This window comes from Panthera tigris, chromosome C1 (assembly GCF_018350195.1).
Source record: "Panthera tigris isolate Pti1 chromosome C1, P.tigris_Pti1_mat1.1, whole genome shotgun sequence".
Lineage (NCBI taxonomy): Eukaryota > Metazoa > Chordata > Mammalia > Carnivora > Felidae > Panthera > Panthera tigris.
Genome location: NC_056667.1, coordinates 42,417,360 through 42,439,084, shown reverse-complemented (window position 1 = coordinate 42,439,084; position 21,725 = coordinate 42,417,360). Strand labels below are relative to the sequence as shown.

At 39.1% G+C, this 21,725-nt stretch overlaps 1 protein-coding gene and 1 pseudogene across 5 annotated transcripts in view; one reads left to right on the top strand and one right to left on the bottom strand.

Moving 5' to 3' along the window:
- SCP2 (sterol carrier protein 2) overlaps positions 1-21,725 on the bottom strand; it is a 125,375-nt gene that overhangs the window by 26,711 nt on the left and 76,939 nt on the right. For all 5 annotated transcript variants that reach the window (XM_007077188.3, XM_042997201.1, XM_042997200.1 and 2 more), the window contains one exon: positions 10,813-10,966. In XM_007077188.3, coding sequence (XP_007077250.1) covers positions 10,813-10,966 — 154 coding nt within the window. The remainder of the gene's footprint in view (positions 1-10,812; positions 10,967-21,725) is intronic.
- On the top strand, positions 6,197-6,346 carry LOC122241579 (annotated as a pseudogene).

The following is a 21,725-nucleotide window of genomic DNA, read 5'->3' as shown; positions in this document are numbered from 1 at the left end:
TCCAAATCCTTTGAAATGCAGCAAGGGCAGTCCTAAGAGGAAAATACATTGCAATCCAGGCCTATCTCAAGAAACAAGAAAAATCCCAAATACAAAATCTAATAATAGCGCACTAGAAGGAACTAGAAACAGAACAGCAAAGAAATCCCAAGGCCAGGAGCAGAAGAGAAATAATAAAGATTACAGCAGAAATAAACAATATAGAATCAAACACACACACATACACACACACACACACACACACACACACACATAGTAGAACAGATTAATGAAACTAAGAGCTGGTTTTTTGAAAAAATAAACAAAATTAATAAACCACTAGCCAGACTTCTTAAAAAGAAAAGAGAGAGGACCCAATAAGATAAAATCATGAATGAAAGAGGAGCGATCACAACCAACACCACAGAAATACAAACAATTATCAGAGAATACTATGAAAAATTATATGCCAACAAACTGACAACCTGGAAGAAATGGACAAATTCCTAGACACCCACAGACTACCAAAACTCAAACAGGAAGAAATAGAAAATTTGAGCAGACCCATAACCAGCAAAGAAATTGAACAAAAAAATCTCCCAACAAATAAAGAGTCCTGGGCCAGATGGCTTCCCAGGGGAATTTTACCAGACATTTAAAGCAGAGTTAATACCTATCCTTCTTAAGCTGTTTCAAAAAACAGAGATGGAAGGAAAGCTTCTAGACTCATTCTATGAAGCCTTGATTCCCCAAACAGACAGAGACCCCACAAAAAAGGAGAATTACAGGCCAATATCCCTAATGAACATGGATGCAAACATTCTCAACAAGATACTAGCAAATCGAATTCAACAGCATATTAAAAGAATTATTCACCATGATCAAGTGGGATTCATTCCTGGGCTGCAGGGCTGGTTCAGTATTTGCAAATCAATCAATGTGATACATCACATTAATAAAAAAAAGGATAAGAATCATATGATCCTGTCAATAGATGCAGAAAAAGCATTTGACAAAATATAGCATACTTTCTCAATAAAAACCCTCAAGAAAGTCGGGATAAAAGGAATATAGCTTAACATCATAAAAGCCATATATGAAAAGCCCATGGCTAATACCATCCTCAATGGGGAAAAACTGAGAGATTTCCCCCTGAGATCAGGAACACGACAGGGATGTCCATTCTCACCACTGTTGTTTAACATAGTGTTGGAAGTCCTAGCCTCAGCAGTCAGACAACAAAATGAAATAAAAGGTATTCAAATTGGCAAAGAAGAAGTCAAACTTTCACTTTTCACAGATGACATGATACTCTACATGGAAAACCCAAAAGATTCCACCAAAAAGCTGCTAGAACTGATACATGAATTCAGCAAAGTTGCAGGATACAAAATCAATGTACAGAAATTGGTTGCATTTCTATACACCAATAATGAAGCAACAGAAAGAGAAATCAAGAAATCAATCTCATTCACAATTGCACCAAGAACCATAAAATACCTAGGAAGAAACCTAACCCAAGATGTAAAAGATCTGTGTGCTGAAAACTATAGAAAGGTTATGAAAGAAACTGAAGAAGATATAAAGAAATGGAAAAACATTCCATGCTCATGGATTGGAAGAATAAATATTGTTAAAATGTCAATACTACCCAAAGCAATCTACACATTCAATGCAATCCCAATCAAAATTGTACAGGCATTCTTCTCAAAGCTAGAACAAACAATCCTAAAATTTGTATGGAACCACAAAAGACACCAAATAGCCAAAGTTATGTTGAAAAAGAAAACCAAAGCAGGAGGCATCACAATCCCAGACTTTAGCCTCTACTACAAAGCTGTAATCATCAATACAGTATGGTATTGGCACAAAAACAGATACATAGGCCAATGGAACAGAATAAAAAACCCAAAATTGGACCCAAAAATGTACAGCCAACTAACCCCTGACAAAGCAGGAAAGAGTATCCAATGGAAAAAAGTCTCTTTAACAAATGGTGCTGGGAGAACTGGACAGCAACATGCAGAAGAATGAAACTAGACCACTTTCTTACACCATTCACAAAAATAAACTCAAAATTGATGAAGGACCTGAATGTGAGACAGGAAACCATCAAAACCCTTGAGGAGAAAACAGGAAAAAACATCTCTGGCCTCAGCCACAGCAATTTCTTACTTGACACATCTCCAAAGGCAAGGGAATTGAAGGCAAAAATGAACTATTGGGGCCTCATCAAGATAAAAAGCTTCTGCACAGCAAAGGAAACAATCAACAAAACTAAAAGGCAACGAACAGAATGGGAGAAGATATTTGCAAATGAAATATCGGATAAAAGGTTAGTATCCAAAATCTATAAAGAACTTAACAAACTCAACACCCGAAAAACAAATAATCCAGTGAAGAAATGGGCAGAAGACATGAATAGACACTTTTCCAGAGAAGACATCCAGATGGCCAAGCGACACATGAAAAGATGCACAACATCACTCATCATCAGGGAAATACAAATCAAAACTACAATGAGATACCACCTCACACTGGTAAGAGTGGCTAAAATTAACAACTCAGGAAACAACAGATGCTGGTGAGGATATGGAGAAATGGGAACCCTCTTGCACTGCTGGTGGGAATGCAAACTGGTGCAGCCACTCTGGAAAACAGTGTAGAGATTCCTCAAAAAATTAAAAATAGAACTACCCTACAACCCAGCAATCGCACTACTAGGGATTTATCCAAAGGATACATGAGTGCCGATTCATAGGGGCACATGTACCCCAATGTTTATAGCAGCACTTTCAACAACAGCCAAATTATGAAAAGAGCCTAAATGTCCATTAGCTGATGAATGGATAAAGAAGATGTGGTTTATATATACAATGGAATACTACTTGGCAATAAGAAAGAATAAAATCCTGCCATTTGCAACAACATGGATGGAACTGGAGGGTATTATGCTAAGTGAAATAAGTCAGTCAGAGAAAGATAGATATCATATGTTTTCACTCATATGTGGAACTTGAGAAACTTAACAGAGACCATGGGGGAGGGAAGGGGAAAAAAATAGTTACAGAGAGGGAAAGAGGCAAACCATAAGAGACTCTTAAATACAGAAAACAAACTGAGGGTTGATGGGGGCGGGGGGCAGGGGAGAGGGGAAAATGGGTAATGAGCATTGAGAAGGGCACTTGTTGGGGATGAGCACTGGGTGTTGTATATAAGCAATGAATCACAGGATTCTACCCCCCAAACCAAGAGCACACTGTATACACTATGTTAGCCAACTTGACAATAAATTATATTGAAAAAAAAAAGTCTTTATGTCAAATTATAAAAAATTAAAATAAAATAATATAAAATAAAATAAAATAAAATAAAAAAGGCTCAACCAAGAAATGGATAAACAATCTGTGGTACATCCATATGATGTAATGCCTGCCACTCATCGATAAGGAACGAGTTACCAGTACGTGCAATAACATGGATGAATCTCAAATGAATTATGACCAATGAAAGAAGCCAGACTCAAAGCCTTTTTGGTTCTTTTCACATGATATTCTGGAAAGGGAAAACTGCAGGGGCACAAAACAGATCAGTGGTTGCCAGGAGCTGGAGGGGAGGGGAAAGGGTTGACTACAAAGGTGAACAAGGAATTTTGGGAAGTGATAGAACTGTTCTGTATCATGATTATAGTGGTAGTTACATGAATGTATATGTTGGACAAAACTTCCAGAACTATGCATTAAAAAGGTGACTTTTACTATATGTACATTATACCTTAATTAAAAAAAGAAAAAACAAAAAACAAAGTTGGGTTTTAAAAATAGGTTTCATTGGGGCACCTGAGTGGCTTAGTTGGTTAAGCGTCTCTTGATCGTGGCTCAGGTCATGGTCTCATGGTTGGTGAGATCAAGCCCCTGCAAGGGGCTTTGTGCCAACAGTGCAGAGCCTGCTTGGGATTCTCTCTTTCCCTTTTTCTCTGCCCTTCCCAGCTCATGCTTTTCCCATACATACATACATAGGTTTTATTTAACAGAGTATAGAATGCAAATCTATCCTCCATCTGTATTGCAAAAGCTCTCAACTTACATAAAATGAATAGAGTGTTATAATACAAAGTCAATACTCATATTCAAAACTGGTCTAAATTAAGGAGCTTCCCTCTACTTGCTAATGGGATGCTGCCTGATTCATGAATCACTTAATAAACTCAGTTGAACTTTTGTTCTTAATAGTAGGCATGATCATTAATTGCATTTCCAGCTCCTCTCTGGAAGATGGGGAGTGGGACTGAAAGTTTCAAGCTTCTAATCAAGGTTTGGTGTTTCTGGTGACCAGTCCCCATACCAGGGTCATGTAGGAGCCCACCCAGAGTCACCTCACTAAACAAAAGATGCTTCTGGTGAACTTGAGAATTTACAAGGGTTTCAGGAGCCCTGTGTCAGGAAACAGGGTCAAAGTCCAAATATTTATGTTTTCTGTTATCTCACACAAACCAAGACCTATTGTCCAAGGCAATGGAAGAATGACTCCAAAGGCAAGGAGATCATCAGAGCTACCCCTCCCTTCACAAACCCAGAGTGCAAGGACCTTAGGGGCAGAACAATTTAAGAAAGGAAGAGTCACCAATGCCCAGTGCCATCTCACTTCATGGGCTCTGCTCCCCCTCATTCTAACATCCCATTCCTCTGCCACCCTAGGCTGGGCTCTGACAGGCTCTGGTGAAGCATATGCTGCACCCAGCAAAGCTGTAGGGTCATGACTGCCTCCTCCTAAATTTCTAGGGATGCCTCCAAGATCCTCAGGGTCCAGGCAGAGAACCACCATGGGAGTGAGGCCACCATTGAGAGTCCCCACTAGGGCAACACCCAATGGAACCTTGGGGGTGAAGCCATGTCCATGACCCCAGACCAGCAAAGTCACCCATGTGCAATTCTAGACAATCAGAGCCACAAAATGAGCTGTGTCCAGCAAACCCATAGGAGCAGGGCTGCCTAGAGCCCTGGGGGCCCACACCCCACCCCAGTGTGTTTAGAAGGCAGGACCTTCATCTCAAAGTACCTAGAGGGCAGAACATGGAGACAAGGATTATTTTCAAACCTTAAGGTATAATGATGTTTTCCCTGTTGGAGTTTGGATTTGCTCAGGACTCTCTCTTTCCTATTTCTCCCTTTCAGAATGGGAGTGTCTATCTTGTTCCAGTCCCGGAATTCTACTTTGGAAGCACATATCATGTTTGATCTCCCAGGTTCACAGCTGGAGAAGAATTTGCCTTAGGATGAAACACACCTTGAGTCGCATCCATATGTGATTTAGATATTTAAATGACACTGTGGACTTAAGACTTTTGAGTTGATGACATGATAAAGACATGAATTTTGGGGGCCAAGGACAAATTTTGTTATAGCAACCTGAACAGACTGACAGTAGATCTCAATTTATGCAAGATACAGCTCAAAACCAGAATGTAATAGCAGAAAAGAAAAATACTGTTCAAAATTGATCTAACTTAAAAGACAGAAAAGTTTAACTATAAATTAAATGCAATTGGTCACCGCCCTTAAATATGACTTCTCATTTTCTCAGTTCCTACTGCAGCACTGAACATTTTTTTTAAATGTCTATTTATTTTGAGACAGAGAGAGAGGGAGGGAGGGAGAGAGAGAGGAATTCCAAGCAGACTCCCCTCTCCGTACTAAGCCCAGTGCGGGGCTCAGTCTCACAAACTGTGAGATCATGACCTGAGCCGAAATCAAGAGGCAGACACTTAACCGGCTGAACCACCCAGGTGCCCCAGCACTGACCATTTCTTATCCACCCTGCTGCAACTGCCTCCTGAGAGGATTCCTGACCTCTGGTCTCTCCACCTATCAACTCAAACTAATGCCAGACTGATCTGCTTAAGGCACAATATAATCACATGATCTTCTGTTAAAACTAATTCTGTGGGCTAAATTCCAAACTCCTGAAGGGAGCATTTGAAGGTTTCAAAACCATACCCAGTCTAGTTACAAATGTATCTTCTGTCACCTACACACTATTGACTCTGCCCATCTACCAAGGCACACACAAAATAATCTACTCTGCACCCACACAGTACAGCTACTCATCAAACCTTGTATCTCAACTCTCTGTACCCATCTACGTACCTGCCTGGAATATCCTTTCTCTACCCTTCTGCTGGGCAATCCTAGTCATCTGGTTTAAATTTACCTTCTTCATCACTTCTCGACCTTTTGGCTAAAATCAAGTGTAGTATCTGCTCTTATCAGTTTAAATTTACCTTCTTCATAATAATTTCTTCCTCTGGGCTTCTACAGCATTTTGAAAAACCTATGTCTGCCTTCCCCACATACACAGAGGACCATTCTGGGGGCCTAACTATGTAGCAATTGCTCCATCAAAGTTATCTAAATTAGAAACTAAGTAAATCAGATCATGTACAATGGGTATCTGCAATATAATGATTTATAAGAAATATTATTTGGTCATCAGATGACTAAAATATATTTCTCAGATAGATTTGGTCTTCATCCACAGTTCCTGAAAATGCTTCAAAGTCATAAAGGTAAACTGAGTGTCTTATTATTAATGAAGGTGACTTTGGACCCCACCACACACCACTACCATATGGGAGGGGAGAGGAGTTGGAGGCTGGCCCATGGCTGTTGACTTGGTCAACTATGACTATGTACTAAAGCCTCCATAAAACCCAAGAGGACAGCTTTTGGTCCTTTTCAGAGAACTTCCACACTTAGGAAACCAGAACCCTTCCTCATACCACCAAATCAACCAGGCCCCAAGCTCCTTTGTTTGGGACCTTGCCCTATTTATCTCTTTATCTTATTGTTGATTTGTATCCTTTATCATATCCTTTAATACACTGGTAAATATAAGTAAGTGTTTTTCTGAGTTCTGTGAGCCTAGCAATTTGCTACTAATCTAGCAAATTAATCAAACCTAAGGAGGAAGTCATTGAAACCTCCAAACTGTAGCCAGTCTGAGGTTTGTGACTGGCATCTGAAGTGGTGGGTGTGGGTCAGTGTGGTACCTAACACTGAAGCTGTGGAATGTGATGCTATCTCTGGGTAGATGGTGTCAGAGGAGTTGAATTCAGACCTACTGGTGTCCAAGAATTGTTTGGTGTTTGGGGATGGGGACTGGGAGTTCCCACTCCCCATGTTGGAACTGGGTCCAGGAATCCTAAAATAGTGCCTTAAAATGACTTCATTTAAAGTGAAACCACAACCTCGCTTTAAAACTATATATATATTTGTGCCATCAGATTTAGAATCGTTTTCCCAACTTTGGCCTTTGTCGTGAGTTATGTTGGATCACTAAAACTATCAGTACTACCTTCAATATTTTCTTATTAGTCATTCTTTTTTTTTATGAATATAATTTATTGTCAAATTGGCTTACATACAACACCCAGTGCTCATCCCAACAAGTGCCCTCCTCAATGCCCATCTCCCATTTTCCCCTCTTCCCCAGCCTCCATTCACCCTCAGTTTGTTCTCTATATTTAAGAGCCTCTTGTGGTTTGCCTCCCTTCCTTTCTGTTTATAACTATTTTTTCCCCTTCCCTTCCCCTATGGTCTCTGTTAAGTTTCTCAAGTTCCACATATGAGTGAAAATATATGACATCTGTCCTTCTCTGTTATTAGTCATTAATTCTTATTAGTCATTAGTACAGGTATAGCTGCTTTTCAAACGTTCCATGTTATGCCATTTTGCTTCTACAAAAGACCTACATTAGTGCCTGTTTTGGCTAACCAAAAGAAATCCAAAGAGGATTTTGGCTTTTACCAAAGAAGAAGCAAAAAGAGACGACAGAGTTCAATGTTTGTTTTGCAGCAAGCCATCACAGAGGCAGTGCATGTGTGGAGAGTGGCACTGTCCCCAAGCTCTTTCCCCAAGAACTACACTCAGCAGGGAACCACAGCTTTGAACTGTATCTGTGAACACCTGTGCTTTATCTCAATTTATTTTGTGCATCTGTTAGTAAGATGTGTCCTAAGGTATCAGAAAAGCATAAAAGAGGTTATTTGGGGGGTCTGGGAATACTCAAGAATTTTTCCATATAAAGTAATGGTAATTGCTTCTTTGCTTTATACCATTTTGGCTTAAAAAAAGTTTCATAGGAATGCTTTACTTTTGGATAGCAAGGGAAACCTGTATACCAGCTGGATTTTTTCATACTTCTGCTTTCCCAGAAATATCACTGTAATTATTTTGAACAATTCAATCTCCCAATTACTTAGTCTCCTGAAATTAAAAGAACTATGAGAATTCCATGTTTAAAATAGAATTTATTTCCCCAAATTCATAACCTTCTAATCCGAGCAAATTAGAGAGTTACACTAATATGCTGACTCAAGTAGCTATAAAGTAACTTTAAAGTTTGGATTTTACTGAGAGTTTTCAACTCCAAATATGAACTGGATGGAATTCCAGAAGACAGTACAGACTAATGATCACATTTAGGAGGAAACTAAAAAATTCAACATCTTAACACCTTTTTATGTGATTCAATTCAAGAAACATTCACTCTCTATGACAGAGATTCTTAGAGGAGTGGAGTGATGTCACAGTCTTAGGCCTCAAAGATTTCATATGAGGGGAATAAAAATGTGGATATACTACAACTAAACCAAAACTAGATAAGGGTGCAGGAGGTGCAAAGTGCTGTGGATATTTAAAGGGAGACGGTACTCAAGATGGGCCTTAAAAACAATGGAATTTTCACAACAGAAATGATATTCCAGACAGAGAAAGAAAAGTGAAAGGACAGATAGAAGAGACTCAAGAGCTTGTAAAACAGAAGAAGATAATCGATTCTGAAAAGAAGTGTGTCACATATCCTTTGTGGAACCAAAAGTGTGAAAAAAAAAAATAAATAGGGATGCCCGGGTGGCTCAGCCAGTTAAGTGTCTGACTTTGCCTCAGGTCATGATCTTGCAGTTTGTGAGTTCAAGCCCTGCATCCGTGCTGACAGCTCAGAGCCTGGAGCCTACTTTGGATTCTGTAGCTCCCTCTCTCTTTGCCCCTCCCCTGCTTGTGCTCTGTCTCTCTCTCTCTCTCAAAAATAAACATTAAAAAGGGGCGCCTGGGTGGCTCAATCAGTTGAGCGTCTGACTTCGGCTCAGATCATGATCTCATGGCTTGCAGGTTCAAGCCCCATGTCAGGCTCTGTGCTGACAGCTCAAAGCCTGGAGCCTGCTTCAGATTCTGTCTCTCTCTCTCTCTGCCCCTCCCCTGCTCACGCACTATCTCTCTCTCTCAAATATAAATAAACATTAAAAAAAATTTTAAATATATAAATAAAAATTTTAAAAAAATAAACATTAAAAAAAAGAAAGAAAGATGGGGCACCTGGGTGGCTCAGTCAGTTAAGTGTCCCAACTTCAGCTCAGGTCATGATCTCATGGCTCATGAGTTTGAGCCCCATGTCGGGCTCTGTGCTGACAGCTCAGAGCCCGGAGCCTGCTTGGGATCCTGTGTCTCCCTCTCTCTTTGCTCCTCCCCTGCTCACACTCTGGCTCTTTCTCCAAAATAAATAAACATTAAAAAAAATTAGGGGTGCCTGGGTGGCTCAATTGGTTAAGCATCTGACTTCGGCTCAGGTCATGATCTCACAGTTCATGGGTCTGAGCCCAGCATCAGGCTTTGTGCTGACAGCTCAGAGCCTGGAGCCTGTTCCAGATTCTGAGTCTCCGTCTCTCTCTGCCCCCCGCCCCCTCCCCTGTTCGTGCTCTGTCTCTCTCTCTCTCAAAAACAAATAGACATTAAAAAAAATTTTTTTAATTAAAAAAAGAAAGAAAAAATAAATAATTTCAGGAGAAAAATGGGAGCCAATTAGTGTTGACAGCTACATCAGGGTTAAAGAGAATAAGAACAAAATAAAAACAATATTTCATAATCAGATTGCTCTTGGCTTTACCTGACCTCAGGGGTGAAGTCAAAAACCAAGACAAATATTTCAGCATAGATAAACAAAAGTGTCTCATTATGAAAGAAAATAAGGCAATAAGAAAAATAAATTGTTTATCATCTGTCAGAGCTGAACATGTTTGCTAACAGACAGGAGTCAATAGAAAGGCAAAGATGAAAAGACTCTAAAGGGAGAAGGTATACTTAATATTAGAACAAAGTTACAGAAAGTGGTTGGTAACAAAAGCATTCAAAGAGGAGAGCCTGGCCTTGGAAAGGAAGAGGGCCTTTTTGCCTATGGGAAGAAGAATGAACACTTCTCTGAGACAAGAGCAAGGAAGTTGAGGGATCCTGAAAGGCTTGGAACAGAAAGCACTTGGAGATTTGAGGAGCAGAGGAATTTGATAAGGACAGGAAGAAAATCAGCAAGAGACAAATAAAAGGAATTCTAGCAGCAGTGAGGGCTTGGCTGGATTCTGAAACATACATGTGCAGAGATCCAATCAGCGTATTTGATAACTTTCTCCAAACAACCTCAGAAGCCTGGGAGGCTATGTACAGACAGAGAAAGCAAACTCTGAAAAAGGAGACGAAAAAAGTGACTTGCCTAAATTAAAATCACTCAGGTTAGCCGGGCTAAGACAAGTATTTTTAGTTCAGCACTCTCTTTTGACTATGCTGCCCCCTCTTTTGAACAAAATTTTTTAACAAAATTTTCCTAAGGCTGTTTAAGTTTAAAAGCTAATTGTCAGTTTTAAGGTTTTAAAGCCAAGCTATCAAAGCAATGTTATGATATACTTATTGAGTACTAAAGCAATAAAATTTGGACTTTTTACATATACAACGTCATCAGCTATGAAAAATCAGGATTCATTAACAGGCAAAACCCAGAATGCCACCTACCTGGCAGCTTCAGGAAAACCCATCTTGTACAGCGTGACAACCACAGCTCCTCCAATGCCTAAATTATGCTGCAGAGCAACCTTTGCACCAGGAACTTGCCTTTTTCCGGCTTCCCCTCTCAGCTGCCAGCAGAGTTCAGCGCACTGAGCCAGACCTAACAAATCGAACACAGAGCAATCAGATTCCATTGCGTTAGAAAGCTGCCCCAACCAGCTTTCTCAAGCCCACTTTTAAAGTCAAGAAAATGCATGCATAAATAACTTCTCTTAAAGGGCAAAAGGGTTTCTGCAGCTAGTTTTCCCCCTTCCTAAGTAATCTCCTTACTTACTTATTTTTACTTTATATAATTTATTTATTTTTTATAATTTACATCCACATTAGTTAGCACATGGTGCAACAATGATTTCAGGAGTAGATTCCTTAATCTCCTTTTCCATTTAGCCCATTCCCCCTCCCACAACCCCACTAATCTCTGTATTTAGACAATACCCAGGCTTAAGAAATTCCATGAACTCTAACCTGTCATTTTTTGGCAATGTTGGAAAAGAAAACACTGAATATACAGTTCTCTAAGCCAGGTAAAATGGCATAAAAATAATTTAATTTTACCATTTTTAATGTATCAAAAGAAAAAAAAATCTAAATTTGGGAGTTCACTTTCCCTAAAAAATTTAGCTAGTATGGGGAATTTTCCTATGATTTCCCCCAAACAGTTCTCAACAAGAATAGATTTTCATAAGAATAGCATTTTGTCCCCTGTATAATAAAATCAAAGGTTTTTAGAACTGGAAGGAATTTAATGATGTCAGACTGAGGAACTGTAAGATTAAATAATTTGTGAATGGTCACAAAGCACGCTAATTCCAGAGTCAACTTTAGAATCCCTGTCTCCTGATTTATATTTGTTTGTCTTTCTAACAACCAGCAATTCAAGGATCCCTGAGTTAAGAAATGTTCTCACAGGATAGACTGGCTTCACCATCCCAGAGGCAGAGTTATATAGGTCCAACTATAACGTCTGTTCATCCACCTACATCACCAATCACAACTACTGATTCCTCAGTACCTGTGACAATTTCCTACATAAAGCGGTTAAAAAAGAAAACCACAGGGGCATCTGGGTGGCTCAGTCAGTTGAGTGTCCAACTTCGGCTCAGGTCATCATCTCAGAGTTTTGTGAGTTTGGGCCCCACACTGGGCTCACTGCAGACAGTGCGGAGCCCACTTAGGATCCTCTGGCTCCCTCTCTCTCAAAAATAAATAAGCATGGAAGGAAGGAAGGAAGGAAGGAAGGAAGGAAGGAAGGAAGGAAGGAAGGAAGGAAGGAAGGGAGGGAGGGGGGAGGGAGGGAGGTAGGAAGGAAGGAAGGAGGGAAAGGAGGGAGGAAGGGAGGAATGGAGGAGGGGAGGAAGGGAAGGAAGGAAGGAAGGAGGGAAGGGAGGGAGGAAGGAAGGAAGGAAGCAAGGAAGGAAGGAAGGAAGGGAGGGAGGAAGGGAGGAAGGGAGGAGGGGAGGGAGGGAGGTAGGAAGGAAGGAAGGAGGGAAAGGAGGGAGGAAGGGAGGAATGGAGGAGGGGAGGAAGGGAGGGAGGAAGGAAGGAAGGAGGGAAAGGAGGGAGGAAGGGAGGAATGGAGGAGGGGAGGAGGGGAGGAGGGGAGGGAGGGAGGGAGGGAGGGAGGGAGGGAGGGAGGAAGGAAGGAAGGAAGGAAGGAAGGAAGGAAGGAAGGAAGGAAGGAAATTTAAAAAATAAATTAAAAAAGAAAAAGAAAACCATAAGCCCCAAACAGTGTCATTTAGACTGAGTTCCCAAACCCTGCTTAAGTCCTAATCTAACTGTAGTTTCGACCTCCCCCAGAAATGCAGCCTTAACCAGTCAGGAATTTTTTGATCAGTGCCACCGAGTCTGCCACCTGGGCCCTCCGCACCCCCCCAAAGATGAGGTAAAGCTGCATGATAAGACCCTTCGCTTTTCTTCTTAAGGGAAAGCAGTCTTGCCTGGAACAATCCTTTTCTTTTGCTAATAACTTTTTTGCTCCAGTCTCCTATAAAAACCTTCCATTTTGTACAACTCTTCAGAGCAACCCTCTACTTGTTAGATGGGATGCTGCCCAATTCATGAATCATTTAATAAAGCCTATCAGGTCTTTAAAATTTACTCAGTTGAATTTTTGTTATTTAACAAACCCTAAGTAGGAGAAATATAACTCCTACTTCTTATATCCAAGCAGTGTGTATATATTTACAGAATATATATCTTAAGCACTGTTTTAAAATAGGTAACTCCACAACCTATTAATGACTTTTTGAACTACGAACATTCTGAATATTAATGAAGAAGATCAAAGTGAAACTTTGGGGCACTTAATTTTACTAGAAATCTGCCATATAGAAAGCTCAACCATTTAATGAATATGAAAAAGGCAAAAAATATTCACACTAGTCTTATATACACATGGGCAGGAAAATACAGCTAGTCTTCTTCACAAAATAATAAATATACATAGTTCACAATATTAGAGAAAATACTCAACCTCACCTGATTAAATAGAAAAATGCCATTTTTAACGAAATTGGTAAGGATGTTTTTTTGTTTGTTTTGTTTTGTTTTTGGTAAGGATGTTTAAAGCATAATCCATATGCTGGGGAGACTAGCAAGACAGCCACCTCCATACAGTACTGGTGAAAGTTCAAATCAGTACAACCTTTTTGGAAAGTAATATACAAAATTAAGAGCCTTGAAAATGCCTTGAAAACCGTTCTATGGAAATAAGCACAGGTAAAGTTTTACACACAAAGCAATCTCTATCACACTGTAACAGTGAAAAACTAAATAATCTAGAAGTGAAAGAACTGAGGAATAGTTATATAAATTATGAAGTATCTATATGATAAAGCACTATGTTTCTATTTTAACTGTTTAATGAAATGTCTAACAATTCAGGAAAATTACTATTATGATAGGTAATATTCATAAAAAATGCAAGGAACCAATATTTGATGGGGTTTTGGAGTGATGGTGGGGTTTGGAGCCGATGGCCAAAAAAGAATTCTTGAAGACGTCTTTGGTGCAAAAAGGTGATTTTATCAAAGCATGGGGACAGGACCCGTGGGCAGAAAAAAGCTGCACTGGAGTTGTGAAGAGTGACGATTGTATACTTTCAGGTTGGGCAGGTCAGGGACAGCATACGTCTCCAAGGAATTTTGGAAGCAAGGTTTCCAGGACCTTGAGGGGCTAGCTGGTGTTAGGAAAACCATTTGTTACTGTTTAGTAAAACCTCAGTCCTGAGACCCTTCAGATGTGTACCAGAGGCCATATGCTTGGAGTATAATTGCCAACATATCCTTGGGGGTTAAAGATAAAAGAGGTTTGCAAAGGAATTTTTATGTGTTTAAGGAGATTCACAGGATTCTGGGGGGTCAGGATAATGTTAAGCCAAGATTCCCTTTTGCTCCTAGCAAAGTGTCATCACCGAGGCAGCTGAGCTCCTAGAGAAAGGTCACTCTGCTTGTTTCAAGGACTTGTCAGTGGGCTGACAGTCAGTGTCAGTAAGGGAATTTAATTTTTCATTTGCCTTTGCTTCCAACATCACCATGGCAAGAACTTAAACCCCCACATCTTGATGAGGGCAATATTAGGGCTCCAGGAAACAGAGTCTAAAGTTTCTGGAGATTAGGCTATAAATAAATTTGCCTTTTTCGTATAGTTTAATAAGTTATCGTAAACTCAAGGAGACTCCTATCCTTCATGACTGTGATCTCTATCAGTCAACCATTTGCTTTCTTTCCTTTCCCCCGTTCTTGGGCAGCCAGCAGTGCATGAAGAATATCACACATATCCCACCTGGGGCAGGAGGTGCTATTAGCCTGTGGTGTGCCCTCAGCTTGCCCCATGCTCCTTCATCATTACTGATCTACCCATTCATCCAACAAATACTTTATGGCCCATTATGTGCCAGACACTGCTTAAGGCTCAGAAGACCCAGCAAAAACAAGATAGGCACAGTCTTTTCCCTCAGGAAGCAGATATTCTTGAGATATAAAGATGCAGCCATTTACAATACAGTCTACACTGGGAGTAGCATTACATTAATGCTACCGTGGGGGTGGGGACTAAGGAGGTAGGCAAAAAGAGGGAGAGAGCTGGAGAAAGAGAAAAAGGTCTTGCCATTTAATTGCTTTCAATAAAAGACGAGTGTTAGTAAGAGAGCATACTGATTATTTGAGCTTTCCAGTTGTCTACTTTCAGAACAAACTGGCGTTTCTTACATTTCTAGAATCTGGATCTATAAAAGGTAGAAGTCAAAAGTTGGCCTCAGAGGGGCACCTGGGTGGCTCAGTCAATTAAGCATCTGACTTTGGCTCAGGTCATGATCTTATGGTTGGTGAGTTCAAGCCCTGCGTCGGACTCTGTGCTCACAGCTTGGAGTCTGGGGCCTGCTTTGGATTCTGTGTGTGTGTCTCTCACTCTACCCCTCCCCGGCTTGCGCGCTCTCTCGCGCTCTCTCTCTCTCTCTCTCTCTCTCTCTCTCTCTCAAAAATAAACAGACATTAAAAAAAAAAAAAGACTAAAAACAAAAAATGTTGGTCTCAGAAATCCATTTGCCAAGAAGGCACAGCAGTTACAAAAGCATTAGCCTAGGACTCTACTACCTATAGTCTGGTTGCTACTGAAAATAAACCATTCAAACATGTACCAATCACTCCAATAACAGCTAATAAAGATAAGTACTAAGTGCAATGGAAAACCTCAGAGTGGAAAAACTACAGGGAAAAACATCTTGAGATACTACCCGAGTTCTTTTCTTTCTCCTGCTTCCTTGAACCCATCATTATTCCTTATACCATTAAGACAGTCAAGTACAAAGAAGTCATAATTCAGCTTCAGTTCACATTAGACATCTAAAGGCCTTAGCATAAACAACATGAAAAAGCATGGTTTTCTATTATTGGAGCCTGGCTGAGAAAGAAAAGGTTTGCTGAGCTTCAAAGAGCAAAAAGCTTTAATGGACTCAGCATGCACTGAAAAATGTGTATTTATGTAAGAGCAGTTTTTCCCTTTAAAAGTAATCAATCTAGAATATAATATAAAATATAGTTCAAAAAAAAGTAATATAAAGAAAATTTTAGACACACAAAGCTGAAATATTTCATTACCATACTCAACACTGATGCTGTATAAATGTTAAAGTCCTTTAGCAGAAGGAAAATGGTAGCAGATAGAAAAAAAGGATCTACGTGAGGGAATGAAGAATACTCGAAGTGGTAACTACATGAGTAAATGGATAAGGTTTTCTTTTTAATTGTTTAAATCTCCTTATTTATTTATTTTTAATTTACATCCTGTTTAAATCTCTTTAAAAGATAATTGATTATTTAAACAAAAATAATTTCCTATGGGGTTTATAATATATGTAAAAAATTTCACAACAGTATTATATGCCCTGAACAGGAGAAATGAAAATATACTATTGTAAGGTTTTTGTTTTTGTTTTTTTTTACTATATGTTAAGTAGTATAATAGACTATGATAAGATAAAAATGAAATAGAGTCATAAAAAGTAATCCAAAAGAAGGCTGGAAAAAAAGGTAAGAGAAAACAAAGATTAGCAGGGACAAAGAGAACACAAATAACAAGACAGACTCAAACCTAACCATATTAATAATCACATAAAACATAAATAGTCGAAACACCCCAATTAAAGGCAGAGATTGTCAGAAGAAAAAAAGCAAGACTCAACTAAATCAGGCTAATGCACTTTAAATATAAAGTCACTAAAGAAGGTATACAAATGGCAAATAAGCACTTTAAAAATGCTCAACATCATGAGCCATCAGGAAAATGTAAATTAAAACCACAAGGAGATGCCACTACACATTGGTTAGAATGACTAAATGTAAAGATTGACCATACAAAGTGCTGATGAACATGTGGAAGAACTAGAACTCTCCTACACTGCTATGGGAATATAAAATGGTATGACCACTTTGGAAGTCAGTTTGACCATTTCCTAAATGCCAAATTATGGAAAGAGCCCAAATGTCCATCCAATGATGAATGGATAAAGAAGATGTGGTATATATACAATGCAATATTATTCAGCCATAAAAAAAGAATGAAAGCTTGCCATTTGTAACAACATGGATGGAACTAGAGAGTATAATGCTTAAGTGAAATAAGTCAGTCAGAGAAAGACAAATACCATAAGATTTCACTCATGTAGAACTTAAGAAACAAAACAATTGCTCATAGGGGAAAAAAAGAGAGAGGCAAACCAAGACACAGATTCTTAACTATAGAGAAAAAACTGATGGTTACCAGAGGGGAGGGGGGTAGAGGGATGGTTTAATTAGGTGATGGGGATTAAGGAGGGCACTTGTTGTGATGAGCACCCGGCGTTATACTGAAGTGTTGAGTCACTAAATACACCCGAAACTAATATTACATGTATGGCAACTAACTGGAATTTAAATAAAAACTTTTACAAAAAAGTTAAACACGCACCTAGTATATGATCCAGTCATTCCATTCCTAGGTATTTACTCAAGAGAAACCAAATGTTCATAGAAAGATTTATACATGAATGTTCACAGTTCACAGCAGCTTTATTTGTAGTAGCCAAAAACTATAAACAACCCAAATACCCATCAACAATAAATTGTGATATATCCATACAATGAAATACTACTCAGCAATAAAATGGAATGAACTACTGATACATGCAAAAATATGGATACATCTCAGACAAAAAGAGAGTGCATACTATAGGGTTCCATTATATAAAACTACAGAAAACGCAAATTAATCTACAGTGACAGAAAGCAGATCAATGGCTGCTTTGGGATGAGGGGTGAGGAGTAATGAGAAGGAGGGATTACACACACGTATATATGAAGAAACTTTTGGTTGATGGATATATTCACTATCTTGACTGTGGTAATGGTTTCACAGAACTTATTAAATTACACATTTTAATATGTTCAGTTGATTATATGTTGATTTTACCTCAATAAAGCTGTCAAAATAATAAAATAAAATATAAGATATGTAGGCCTGATCTTCCTTCTCTCTTCTTTTTACTTAGCAAGAACAATAAAAGCCAGGGCCTGCTCCTCCTACCTATCTCTACCTGCCAATAGGTATCAAGAGAAAATGCTCTCACTTGGGTTCCATTTCTCCTGGCACTGGAGAGTATTCATTATAGTCCAACAACTAAACTTACCTCTCCTCACACCTCAGTGGCAAAAGTCAAAATTCTAGGCAATGGGAATGAGGACAGGTGGCCTATAGGATATGAAGAGAGGTAAAATAGATGCTCTGGTGAAAAGCTATTTAGGCTTTATTGACTTACTGACTTTTTAGAGTATTAGATTTAGCTCTTGCCAGTCAATGTCCTAGGATGTATTTCTTTTATTGACCTCTTACAGAGTAAAAGAGGCAAGCCATAGTTTGAGTATGCTAGGTCCCCTGGCTCAAATTCCATTTACTTTCATTTCATTTTCACCTAAATCTTTAGAGCCTATGTTTGTAATACCTATAAAGGTATTAAAACATGTAAAGAAAAATCACATGATAGAATAGTATGTGTACCATTAAAAACATCCAGAACAACGCAAATTCAGGAGGAGAAATAACTATATTACATTTGGGGATCCGAGCATCTTAGGATTAGAAAGGATCTAAGAGGGGTGGCTCAGTCGGTTAAGCATTCGACTTCGACTCAGGTCATGATCTCACGGTTTGTGGATTCGAGCCCTGCATCAGGCTCTGTGCTAACAGCTCAGAGCTTTAGATCCTGTCTCTGTCTCTCTCTCTCTCTCTCTCTCTCTCTCTCTCTCTGCAACCCCCCTCCCCCTGCCTGCACTCTGTCTCTCAAAAGTGAATAAATGTTAAAAAAAAAAAAAAAAAGAAAAAAGAAAGAAAGGCTCTAAGAGCTCATCACATCTAAGGCCCTAACAAATGAGCAATCCCCCCATGACATTCCCATCACGTTGGTAACTTGTATTTTTTGTACATAGCCTAGACTGTAATTTCCTATATCAGCCCAAAGTCAAGCTTCCCATGAATTCTTCCTATTTGTTCCCAAAGGAGACAAGTTTATCCCTTCTGCCCCATATCACCTTTCAGATATTAAAAGAACAATTAATTCAACCATCCCCTTTACATGTGCAAACTCTTGTACTGAGCACTGTTTGGGGTACAGAGACAAATGAAATATGGATTCTGCCTTTATAGGCTCTTAGTCAAAGGGAGAGATTTTTCTTTAAAAGCCATAAATAATTACCATATGTATTATATAAGTATAAATGTCAAAAAAGAAGCACTGAGAAAGTGTCATGAGTTCAGAAAAGGGAAAGATTAATCCAATCTATGGAAAGGATGAAGAAATTAGGGAAAGTTTCATAAGGTAGCTAACACTTGAAATGGAACTTGAAGATGGGCATTTCTCCTGAGGAAAAAGCATTGTAGTGAAGGTAATGGTTAAGAGCTTAGACTCTAGAAATACATTGCCTGAGTTTGAATCCTAGCTTTACCACTAGTTTAGTGACTTTGGGCAAGTTACTCTGTGCTGTTATTTTCCACTTTGATAAAATATAAAACGGACATGAGAATTAAATGAGGAATACTTAGAACAGTGCCCAGCACTTAGCGCTGCGTAAATGTTTGCTGCTGTTGTTATTCAGAAAACATCAAAGACAGAGCTTGCACAGGTGAGAAGGAATTAAAGACATCTTGGAAAAGCAAACAGTTCAGGCTAATTTAGACATTTCTTCCCATTTCTGCATCTCCACACCCAAAACCCAGCTAGATATAAATGCTAGCACAGACCCTCGCCTGTGGTAGGGAAGTAATAAATCTTCACCTTGCCATTTCTCTTTCCCTTTTTCTTCTCATAGTTCTGGTTTATTCTTTGCCTGAGTTTCTGTAGCAGGTGAATATTTACATTTCAATAATTCATCATCCCTATTCAGGCTTCCAATCAAGTCATCACCATCTGTAAGATCTATAAGTTTGCATAGTAACTATTTGCATTATCACATTATCTGCCACTTGTATACTTCAGGAGGGCAATATTTTCTTGTATATCCTAGCCCTAGATCCCAAACCCAGCTGTGCAGGAGAAGCTTAGCAGATCTTAAAAATATGTAAGTTGTTGGGCTCAACTAGACCTAGGAGAGAGAATTTCCAAGGGAAGGCAAGAGTATATACATTTTTAAAAGCTATAGGAGATTTTATATCAGTACCTCACATAGACACGATGTTTGAGAGTCAATTAATTACAGCACCTAATGATAAAGTCGGCACACAATAAGCATTTGTTGAACTTTCATGGACTGAAGATCAGGACCTAAAACCAGGTTGAAGCCACAATGGAAAGGCACTAAATGCTAGGCTTAATTTAGTTTGGCACAAAAGGCCAAACTAAATAACCAACCTCCAGCTTCAAAACAACAATCCCTTGTAAGGAACTCTATCTCAAATCACTTTCATGCTCTTTCAGGAGATCACAGACATTAATATGCATGTTCAAAAATTGGAAATAGCTAATAAGCTAAAATGAAATTTTACTTATTCATTTTATCTATTTTTAAAGTTTATTTATTTTGAGAAAAAGAGAGAGAGAGAGAGAAAGTGGGGGAGGGACAGAGAGAAAGGTAAAGAGAGAATCCCAAGTAGGCTTTGTGCTGATAGCCAACACGGGGCTCGAACTCACAAACCATGAGATCATGACCTGAGCTGAAATCAAGAGTCAAATGCTTAACCAACTGAGCCACCCGGGCACCCCACTTATTAATTTTAAATAGCGTTCAGTAAGGGTTAATGCAATATATGTGAAAGCACATTAAAAACTAAAATAAAATATGAGGGGCGCCTGGGTGGCTCAGTTGGTTAAGCGGCTGACTTCTGTTCAGGTCATGAACTCATGGCTTGTGGATTCAAACCCCACATCGGGTTCTGTGCTGACAGAGCCTGGACCCTGCTTCAGATTCTGTGTCTCCCTCTCTCTCTGCCCCTCTCCCGCTTGTGCTTTGTCTTTCTCTGTCTCTCAAAAATAAATAAAAATGTAAAAATGTAAAAATAAATAAATAAATAAATGAAATATGATACTATTATTTAGACACTAATAATTTAAAAATCTAAGTTTTAATGTGATTTTTCTAATTGAAAATTCTGAAAGGAATTCATGATTTTAAACTGACAGTAAATAAAATACTCACTTCAAATGCTTAAATCTTTTTTTTTTTTTCTATTACAGGTCCTGTTATGGCAACTAGAGGTTTTTTTTTTTATGCAGATCTGGACAAGTTAAAATTGGAAACTATATTATGAAGCTTTAATTTTAAAACCAATTCTCCAATACTGAGTTTCCACCAAAGTAACAATATCTTACAACTAAACTAATACTATTTGTAGAAGAGAACCTTCCATCTTCCCCACTCCATCATAAGTCAGTATGTTTTGGAAGCACTTGACGATTTTCTGATTCACTTAGAATCCTATTGCAATTTGTTATCCAAGTAACCAGGGCAAAAATATTTAAACTGCTCAGGGGCGCCTGGGTGGCTCAGTTGGTTAAGCGGCCGACTTCGGCTCAGGTCATGATCTCGCGGTCTGTGAGTTCGAGCCCCACGTCAGGCTCTGTGCTGACAGCTCAGAGCCTGGAGCCTGTTTCAATTCTGTGTCTCCCTCTCTCTGACCCTCCCCGGTTCATGCTCTGTCTCTCTCTGTGTCAAAAATAAATAAACGTTAAACTGCTCAGAGCTATCATCCTGATATATTTTCCAGGAGTCTGAATTCTTTCTTGGGCTACAGCTAATAGCTCTGTATTTACTTAAGTATATCCAAATTCTCAATATGTAGCAGGTGAACATTTACACTTCAATAATTACTCATCCCTATTCAGGCTACCAATC